The following is a 10,939-nucleotide window of genomic DNA, read 5'->3' as shown; positions in this document are numbered from 1 at the left end:
ATCATCATATTGTTTTCCACAGTGGCTGTACCGTTTTGCATTCCTACCAACAATGCACAAGAGTTCCAATTTCTCCACATCCTCACCAACACTTGTTATTTTCTGTTGTTTTGTTTTAAATATTAGCCATCTTAATGGGTGTGTGGTAGTATCTCATTGTGGTTTTGATTTGCATTTCTCCAATGGCTAATGATGGTGAGCATCTTTTAATGTGCTTATTGGCCATTTGTATATCTTCTTTGGAGAAATGTCTATTCAAGTCCTTTGTACATTTTTGAATTGGACTGGCTTTATTGTTGAGTTGTAGTTCTTTATATATTCTGCATCTTAATTCCTTATTGGATATGTGATTGACAAATATTTTCTCCCATTCTGTGGGTTGTTTTTTCACTCTCTTGATAGTGTCCTTTGCACAAAAGTTGAAACTATTTTTTAAAATTGGGAAATACAGAGACTGCCAATTAGCAGGTGTAGCTACAAGTAAAAAACATTATTGTTGTTGCTATTATTTCATGTCTACTGATGATAAATGTTTAGGAGGAGGAGTCACAAGAAAATAGAGAGTGGGGATAGAACTAGCCTGGAATTCCACATTACTGCAATTCACTTTCCATGTGATTAATTCTTTGTCCTATCTAGAAGGGAAGATGAAGATGAAAGGATGACATGATATGGGGACACAGGAAACCAAAAGACCTGACCTCAAACTGAAATTGATACCAGAAGAGAAGTTCTGAACAGAGAAGCCCAGAACAGAACGGCACTAGTGACATGGGGGTACTTTTGAAGTTGTTCACTGGGTGATAGTGGAGTAGACAGAACAAAAGTGCTTCTCCACATCCTTAGGTTAAATTCTAATAGCTCATAGAATTCAGGGGCAAGGAAATTTATTAAATTATCTCCTTTAGACTTTGAGGATTATGGTCCCACTGAGGTCTAGACCTCACCTTCAAGGAGTGAGGAATGGATGTACTGCCAAAGGTTTAGATAAAAGAACATGAGTCCCAATCCACGTTGTCCAGGGCCAGTAAACAAGGAAACTCAGAGCCTTTCTCTGCTTCAGGAAGCCATTTCTGATGACAGCAAAGCCTCTGGGATTGCTGAACGCTGAGTCCAGGAACTAATCATATCTTTTGTTGAACTGCATCCTCAGTGGAGTTCCCATCTATTAACACATGGGGTTTTATGCAATGGAAAAATGGTTAAAATTGATGCCTTGGTTGGCAAAAACTGGGACCCTAGGAATGGGAATGGGGCTATCTGTGAAGAGCCAGAGATGAGGATATCTGTCACCTGGGTTCTCCCTAAATACTTTTCACTGTTCTGTATGTCACTGACTGGACAAACCTGACAGGTCTTCAAGAGGAAATGTGCCATAGGAGAAGGGAGTACGGAGCCTGAGCTGGCCACTCAGGCCACAAAGAGGAACACCTAGGACTATGTTTTGAGAGAGTGGTGGCAGTGGGAACAGTATACTTCTGATAAGGAGAAACTTGTCTACTTAGCCACCCAGGGTGATGGGCAGGGAAGCTATAACTGTGCTGAGAACTAAAAGAACTGTAATGTTTTTTGCCCAAACAGGTGAGGTAAGGAACACCCTTGCCTGAGCGTAAGCTGATGAGGGGCCTGCTCTGCTTTTGGACACCACGAGGGTCTAGATAGCAGAGGCAAATTGCCTGTGTGGCTGGCTTTGGATATCTGTGGTGGATGAATGAATTTTCAAGCAACAACAGAGTTTTTCCTTCCATGGGTGTTTCTATCTAAGCTGCTATTTCAACAAAAAGGGCAAGAATGATTTGTATCTATGTGCTAGCAATACTAGAGATTTTCAGAAATATTGGAAAAAAGACATCCAAGGGAAAAGACTGAATTTCTTGGTAGTCAATTTCTTGGAGTCTCTGAGAATCAAAATTATTTGAATTAATGGTAATGTGACATCAACTGTACTTACGGTCTTGTGAAATTTCGGATTCATAGCTTAAAAACTGCATCGAAAAATCCTATTCAATTTGTCTATGAATTAAGAAAAAATACCATTATTTGATTACAATGGAGGAATACCTAGGACTATATTGTTCTAACTACCTGGCTGTCTGAATTTTCTATATTTCCCACTATGTTGATGTTTCTGAGAGAAGTTCAAGTTACCCATTTGAATCAGGGTTTCTCGGCATTCTTTGTTTCCTGGGAGCATGCCATCTTGGTGATGGCTGCTTTGACATCCTTGTTCCTCAGTGTGTAGATGAGAGGGTTGAGAACAGGTGTGAGAATGGCATATACCACATTGCCCATGATGTGGAAGTCGAGGGGCAGGTCAGCCCTGTAGGCCACGTAGGCGATGGCAATGGATGAGTAGTAGGTGCCCACCACCAGGAGGTGGGAGCTGCATGTGGAGAAGGCTTTGGACCTTCCTTCTCGGGAGCTGATGCGAAGCACCGAGGCCAGGATGCGAGCATAGGAGAGGAGCACCAGGAGAAGCGGGAGGAAGGACACCACCATGGCAATGCAGAAGCCCATGAAGGTCTGGGGGGTGGTGTCAGAGCAGGAGGCCTGGACCACAGCCAGGTGGTCACAGAAGCAGTGATAGACCTGGGCCACAAGACCAAATGCCATCTGGGAGGTCTGTACCACAGCTGGGATGGGCAAGAGGAGGGCGGTGAGCCAGGCACTGGCTGCCAGCATAGCGTTGGTCTGTGGGGTCATGAGGACAGGGTAGTGCAGTGGGCGGCAGATAGCCACATAGCGGTCATAGGCCATGACCACCAGGATGAAGGCTTCAGAGCAGGAGAAGCTGTGGAACAGGTACATCTGCAGGAAGCAGGCAGGGAAGCTAATGAAGCGGTCTCCCAGCAGGAATAGGGACAGCATCTTGGGGACAGTGGTTGTGGTGAAAAGGATGTCCAAGGTGGAGAGGTTGATCAGGAAGAAGTACATGGGCTTGTGGAGGCTGGGCTCTGCCACCACAGCCACCAGGATCAGGGCATTACCCACCAGGATGAGCAGGTAGAGGAGGAGAAAGACAAAGAAGATGGGAAGAAAGAGGGATTTAGGCAGAGAGGGGATGCCCATGAGGTAGAAAATGGTGGAGGAGTCCACTGATCCATTACAGCCTGTGGTCTCCATGGTGGGTCAGAGCTGGATGCTCAGGAGCTGGGAACATTTGGGAACCTGCCCCATCTGGAAACCAGAACAACCAGAGATTCTGGAATGAGAATTACATAATGATCACTTTAAAATTAACATAACCACATTTATCTACAACCAACTCTAGATGATGGGCTCCATCTATTCCCAAATTTTTCATCCTATCCCAGAATTCTCTCTTTCCTTTTTAAGTGCAGTATGTAAAAAGTACTTACAGTATACAAACCATGTGTTATTTGCTGGGTATATAGTAGACAAATTGATGGGGCTGAAATTCTAGTGATAAAGAAAGGCATTAAGGAACGAATCACATAATTATTTAATTGTGTTAAATGCTTTAGAAGAACTTCTCCTGGTCCTCTTTTTCCATGTCCTACATGATCCTTGTGGGTGTATCAGATCTCTTAAACCAGGGCCCTAAGTTTCTTTCTTTTTTAGCATTTGCTTTAAGTTAAAAAAAAAATGACATCTTTGTCACCACATTGAATAGGGAGGGCTGATTTCTCCAACATGCTGTCTTCCCACAATAATTACTAATCAGGGAATGGCTCCTACCTCTCGTTTGCTTGGTGCAGTGGTTCTGTTGTCCCCAGCTAAGTTGAGTACTCTGTGTCCGGTCTCTGTGTGGGGGGCTCTTTGTCTTGTTACAGTGAAGGGAATAACACTGAAAATGCTCTTGGTGGGAAAAGTCATTCCCTGTACTTTAGACTTGTCCCTTGGACAAAGTGACTCCCAGATACAGCCCATGTTGATATTTGTGTTCCTGCCTCCTTAATTCTAATGATTCCATGAGCAGTTCCCCTTATTTTTGTAGAGTCACTTCTAATTTCCCACTTTTCTAGCAAAACATCTCTCATGCATAAACCTGCCAATGGAAAAACTGGAAAAACTTAAAATATTTTTAAGTCCAACCAATTTATCCCCCTAGGCCCAAGACTGTGGACAGAAAGGAAAGGGGCTTTGCCAGGTGCCACAGCCGCCCGGCTGCAGAGCCAGGAGCTCTGTGCCAGGTGTTAGATTCCCAGGACAGGGCTCTTTATTCGTATTTCCTGGAGAATCCAAAAGTTCAAGTTTCCAAGGGGGAAATATTAGGGCAAAGATTTCTATTTACATTTTCATTTTTTCCATTGATAATATCAGATAAAACTAAATTTCAAATTTTTCTCTGGGTCTGTCTATAGAAGGTACTAAATTGGTCTCTGGCAATGTGAATGCTCCTTTGATACTGAGTCCCAGCAAAAGAATGAACCTGCTTTGTCCCACATTGAGAGGGTCATCCCTCAGTTAGCCAAAACCCCATCCTTAAGAGATTGGGTGGCCAGGTTTTCCTCACCTGGCAAAACCATAGGTTTATAACCCGAAGGGACGCAAACCTCACTGCCTTGGGCACTGCTACACTCAGAGGGCCAGTCATGGCTGATGGTCCCCAGGTTAACCTGTGTTGGGGGTTTGAGGGACAGTAACTCAGAGGGTCAAAGCCAGAGGGGCCCTAAGAGCCCACCAATTCTGGCTGCCTCTCCTGCTCCCTCCTCTGCCCACTGCTTTGCAGTTGGAGACAGGGATGCTGAGACCGCAGTGGTTCCGGTCTCTGTGTGTGGGGCTGTCACAGGTGGTGGCCTGTGACTTTCCACAGCTGGGTGGTGCAGCACTGTCCAACAGGCAGGCCAGGCTCAGGTCACCACAAAGCAAGGGCACCGAAAATACTTTCGGAAAGAATTTAACCATTGCTGGCCGGGCCCGGTGTTTCATGTCTGTAATCCTAGCACTCTGGGAGGCCGAGGCAGGAGGATTCCTTGAGCTCAGAAGTTCAAGACCAGCCTCGGCAAGAGCAAGACCCTGTCTCTACTAAAAATAGAAAGAAATTAGCCAAACAACTAAAAATAGAAAAAATTAGCCGGGCATGGTGGCGCATGCCTGTAGTCCCAACTACCCAGGAGGCTGAGGCAGGAGGATAGCTTGAGCCCAGGAATTTGAGATTGATGTGAGCTACGCTGATGCCACAGCACTCTAGCCCGGGCAAGAGAGTGAGACTCTGTCTCAAAAAAAAAAAAAAAAGAATTTAACTGTTGCTACTTCAAAGCACCATTCAATTGGCCCATCATAGGAAATATTAGAATTTGGCAGGACTTTCTTACATTGATTTTACAGATTAAAATTCTTGTTTTATTTTTAATGATATGCAACCTCTATGTCATGCAGTCCTGAGCTTACGGCCAAAAGGACACTGTTTCTCAGAGCACAGAACTTGCCCCAGCGGATATTCCCCGTCATCTAGTTACAGTGCTGGTGGGAGAGAGAAGGACAGAAAACCCATCACCCCAATGTCCAGCCTGCACCCTGTGCACATCCCTTCCCTCATCACACAGCCCTGCCAGCGGGTGGTTACACCCCTTCAACTGACGAAGAAACTGAGGGTCAGAGAAGGACAGGCCCTCGTCCAAGGCCCTGGCTGGCGGGGTGAGAGCAGAGCCCGCCTGCTGCTAGGGGCTGAGCCCCGCCTGGCAACCCAGAGTCCTGGCTCCTGGACCAGCCCTGCCACTCTCTGGCTGTGACTTCGGGTCTCTGAGCCATGTTTTCTCATCGGTACAGTTAGGAGTTGGAGGAAAAATTTTCTGAGGGGTTTCCAATTCAACGAGCCATTTTCTGAGTGTCCCCTCTGAGTGTGGCAGAGCGGGGGTGCAGAGACAGGTGTCACGTGGTCCTGCCCCTCCCAGACAGGGCAAGGGCGCTCCCACTGAGTGAGCACCTGCTGCAAAACCAGGCTCTTCACCTTCGTCATGTCACGGGCACCTGAGAGTCTAAGTGTGTGGACTCGGAAGTCTGTCCCTGTCCCACCTCCAGCTGTGTGACCTCGAGCAAGTCGGTTTCCCCTCTCTGAGCCTTTCCCCCTCATTTGTGACCCCATGGGGTTTTCTTTGTGCAGAGAATGCTTTGACACGCTTGCACACAGCCTGGAGCATGAGAGAGCTCACGGTTTGCTCGTGTTTCCAATGGTTCCTGCTGTCATCAGCCTCATCTTCCCGTTGGAAGGCCTTGGCCAAGCTGATTTGGATCCCATCTGTGAGTGTGTCCCATTGCTCAGGCCTGCCAGGATGTCTGGCTAAAGGTCTCATAGCCCACGCATGTGCCTGGATCCCGGGTGCCTGCCTCTGTGCTCACCCAGTCTGCCTTCCTGACTCTGGCCCAGATGAGTGGTCCCTGGCCTCCCTGTCTCCCCATCCCAGCTTTCTCTGCCTGCCTCCGGGCACTCCATCTCTAGCAACGTTCACCTGTTGAGCCTGGTGCACACAGGTGTCTCCTGTGGTTCTCCACGTGAGGCCTGGGTGGAGGTGGCAGTCAGGGGCTGAGCTGTGGCCCATTAAACACTCAGACTCCTCCTTTCAGGCAGGCCTCCGGGTACTTCCCCTCGAGATGATGCTCCATGGGGCACCACACCCGCCATCCCTCGGGGATCAACTCCCTGCCATCACCTAGACTGTAATGAGAAGGGCGCAGGATTTGTCCCTGAGCTTTGCAGATAATGAGAAGATCATCACCAACATCCCTCAAGGGCCCAGAACTTTACACCAATGGTGTAGTCTTCATTCTCATTATCGCCGCTCATCCTCCCAACACCAGAGAACACAGGAAGTAACAACAGGGTGCACGTGAAGTCCAAGAGAAGGAAAATGAGGTCCAGGAAAGGAAGTAACTCATCCATATTAACACTGGTGGCCAGAGGCAGAGCTGGACTCTAGACCCAGGGCTCTATTCCCTGCCTGGTGCCTTGGCTGCTGCAACAGGATTGTGTAGTGACCAAGAGGATGGGGTCTGGGGCTATTAAATATTAAAGAGCCTCCTTTATTGGTTTGCTGGTTTCCATTAACTTTTACTGTTGCACACAGAAGTACTAATATATACTCCAGGGAAGTGTATGGGTTCCAGAAATACTTCTCTTTCCTCCCATTACACAGCCGCAACCTGGTTTCATCTTTCTAATCGGATATATTGGTTGTACTTTTATTTGCCTGTTGATTCAGTGGCAGGGCAAGCCCCAAAAGTTGAGGAGGCAAACTCAGCTTCAAGTTCAATGAAATGATGATTCCACCCCTGGTAGATGTCTTCCACTCCTAGGAACTAAAATGCACAAACCAGCAGAATCTACAGTTGAGGAGAAGGAAGTGCGTATTTTGGAACTGAGTCCTTTAGGGTAGTGAGAGGAGGCACTCCCACTTCCTACCCTGGCCCCCAGACCTGTGTATTCTGGTCAGACAAGACCCTTCTCCTTATGTTGGTTGCTGGGTAAGAGTATGTATTTCAACGTGTAAGGCAACACCCAAACCCTGCAAGGTATTGTCATCCAGACAGCACCCAAAGCTCAGTCTTCAATAGGTTGTTCCTCCCTTCTGCCAGGATACCCGCTTCTGAGTAGTGGGGCACATTGTCAGATCCACAAATCCTATGGGCAGGAGACTTACTGCTTTACTTTTTTTTTTTTGCTATAAAATGGACTCCTTTGGCAAAAGCAAGGCAAGATCATATATGATATCGTCATGAGGAATAAGACATTTACTAAATCCATGTAAGGTGGTAACTGGGAGAAACACTGTTTACAGGAAAGGCAAATTTATGCCCAGAATAGGTTTCTATTCCGATGAAGACAAACCACTGCCCCCTCATTGATAGAAGGGATCCAGTGTAATCAACCTGCCACCTGTAGCTGGCCACTTCCCTTAGGTAATGGTTCATATCATGGGCTCAGTGTTGGTCTTTGTTGCTGGCATATTGGATACTTAGCAGAAGCTAAGTCTGATCAGCCTTGATGAACCCAAGCACAACCTCCATCCACGCCACTGTGGTCTTTTGTTCATAAACCTATTGAGCAAACACTGGGACAGCTGGGAATGAGGCTGACTGATATCCAGGGGATGGACCATCTGGTCTACCTGGTGTTGCCTACTCTTGCTGATTTCAGAGACCTTTCTCTACCATGGATACTCTTTGGTAAATAGTCACATGGGACACAAATGTCTTCACAATTTGTGCCCATTTTGAGAGGTTTACCACCTTAACTGTTCTCTAACTTCCTTTTCACCATTCCTCTTACCTTTTTTCCTAGTACCCGACCGTTAGCCATTGCCCATAATCAGGTGTAGATGTATATACCTCTTTCCACTTCACTGTCCAGGTGAGATGAACTTACGAGGTGAAAAAACCAAATGCACTGCCAAAGGTTCTGCCCACTGACAGGATTTACCTTGTTGGAGATCCTTCAGGGTCCTCCTGAATGGGGCTATAACGCAGCGGCAGTCCACTTTTGGGTGGTCCCAGCATATGTTGCAGAAATATTTGCAAACCAAGCCTGAATGTTTTTCTTCCTGGGAGAATTGGTTATAGGGAGTTGCCTGTGAGGCCGTATGTTAGAGCTGATGGAAAGGTGCCAATGCAGCAAGATTGAGTGTCATGGAAGTCCAAGCCACCCGCTCGTGCATCTTACACCTCCAGGATCCACTCGAGCCTAATATAATATTTATGACTTCCACTTGAAGATGGGATGTTTCTGTACACATCAAATTTTATATTTTATTTGTTTGAATTAATACCCAATTCATAAGGGGCAGTTTGGGAATCATTCATCTAGTGTTCCCCTGGTTAAGCATTCAGTCTGCACCAGGGCCAAGAACTATTTCTTAGAAAAGGAAAATAGTTATCTGCAGAATAAAACATAAGTTTTCTCTAAAATCCTAAGAGGATGTGCTGTAATTCTCTTATTGTGTATGTTGCCTCAAAAATTCAAAAGAGACTTTTAAGTTTTGGTTATGAAAGAGTAGCTTGTTTGGAACTAAACCTCTGCCATAAACAATGGTAAGTGCCGGACAGGATACGTAAAACAACTGTCTAATGGCTTCAGAGAGTGATCCATGGCAGGCCTTGCAGGACTGCTCCCCTGGAGACAAGGGAGGCACGTGAGGCGACTTCCACAGGTCTGAGCTTTTTACCTGACAGTATTTCCCACTTTGCAGGTGGGAGAATAGAACCCAATTAGAAATTGGAAGTCCTACTGTTTGAGGACTGTATGATCCATAAAGGAAAAATTGATAAGTTAGACTTTATCAAAATTAAAAACCTTTGCTCTGCAAAAGACACTGTAAGAGAATGCAAAGTCCAGTCACTGACTGGGAGAAACTATTTGCATATTTACATATCTGATAAAGGGCTTGCACCTAGAATATATAAAGAACTCTTGAAACTCAACAGTATGAAAATGACTCAAATAAAAAACAGGCAAAAGATCTGAACAGACTTCACCAAAGAAGATATATAGATGGAAAATGAGCACATGAAAGATAGTCGGCATCATTAGTCATAGGAAATATAATTAAATTAAATTACAACCACAATGAGGTACCACTACATACCTATTAGAATGACATTCCTCATCAGAATGGTACATTTGTTACAATCAAACCTACACTGACACATCATTATCATTCAAAGTCCATAGTTTACATTAGAGTTCATGCTTGGTGTTGTATTCTATAGGTTTTGACAAATATACAATAGCATGCATGTATCCACCGTTATAGTATCATGCAGAATAATTTCACTGCCCTAAAAAATCTGTGCTCTGCCCATGCATCCCTTCCTCCTCCACTGGCAGCCACTGATCTCTTTACTGCCTTTATATTAATAGTTTTACCCTTGCCAGAGTGTCGTATAGTTGAAATCATACAGTAGCCTTTTCAGATTGGCTTATTTCACTTAATAATATGCCTTTTAAGTTTACTATTAACTCTTCAAAAGTGTCAAGGTCATGAAAGACAAGGAAAGACCAAGAAACTGTCAGGCAATGAAGGAGACATGATAATAAAATGATGTGATATCCCGGAATGGCAAAAAGACATTAGTGGAAAAACTGAAGAAATTTGAATAAAGTCTCATTTAATTAATAGTATGTATTTTACCAATGTTAATTTCTTACTTTTGATAAATGTATCATTATTACATAAGATGTTGACATTAGAGGAAGTTGGGTGAAAGGTATATGGGACTCTAATTTTTGAAATGCTCTGTAAATGTAAAACCATGTCAAAATAAAATGCTAAAAATGGCTTTGCTTATAGAAATATGTAATTTATATCCAATATATATTAAGGAAGTAAAACTATAAACATATGTTTTTAAAACTCCTCAATGCAGTTTAAAATGTGATTTTTCCATGTTCTATAATAAATCTCTCTCAGCATATGTAGTCAAAATACTGTTTTAACATCACTTACAGTGCATGGTCTTGCAAATAAGTTGAGAGACAGCCAGGGTCAAGTGCTTCTGTTTATTTTAAATTGAGGGAATTGTGGGGTTTTTTTCTTTGTGATTTCTTTTAACTATTAATATATAAACATTTACAGACATCTAAAGTCAGAATGTATTTGCATCCATTCCTGTCCCTCTACCCTCTTCCCTCCCTCTCCTTTTAAACATCTGTTTACATTTTTTAAATTTTTTTCTGCAATTTTAAGCAAATTACCTCCTTTCTTACAAAAACATTTTTCTGCATCTTGCTATTTTCACTCAATACATATCCTAGATATGACAGCATATTGATATACAGAGAGATCCCTCTTTTTATGAATTGTACATTTTTATAGTTATTCAACGAGTCCCCTTATACAGTGATGAATGAATAGCCTAATGAATGATTGACAGTGAGGGACAGATTCCTAGAAGTGAGATTGCTGGGTCAAAGGGTAAATGCATAGGTACTTTTGGTAGGTATTGTGGTGGTGGTGTACTGATTTGCATCCTCATGAGCAAG

At 44.3% G+C, this 10,939-nt stretch overlaps 1 protein-coding gene across 1 annotated transcript; it reads right to left on the bottom strand.

Moving 5' to 3' along the window:
• Positions 1–2,157: 2,157 nt before the first annotated feature.
• On the bottom strand, positions 2,158–3,123 carry LOC138384001 (olfactory receptor 2AT4-like). Its single transcript, XM_069469244.1, has one exon. The coding sequence runs from the start codon at positions 3,121–3,123 to the stop codon at positions 2,158–2,160; it is 966 nt and encodes a 321-aa protein (XP_069325345.1).
• Positions 3,124–10,939: the final 7,816 nt, after the last annotated feature.

This window comes from Eulemur rufifrons, chromosome 6 (genome assembly GCF_041146395.1).
Source record: "Eulemur rufifrons isolate Redbay chromosome 6, OSU_ERuf_1, whole genome shotgun sequence".
Taxonomy (NCBI): domain Eukaryota; kingdom Metazoa; phylum Chordata; class Mammalia; order Primates; family Lemuridae; genus Eulemur; species Eulemur rufifrons.
The sequence above is the reverse complement of the archived record's forward strand: the minus strand, read 5'-3'. Positions and strand labels throughout refer to the sequence as shown.

Bases quoted from the DNA above. Each gene is read 5' to 3' on its own strand.
- LOC138384001 (XM_069469244.1), bottom strand. From the start codon at position 3,123: ATGGAGACCACAGGCTGTAATGGATCAGTGGACTCCTCCACCATTTTC.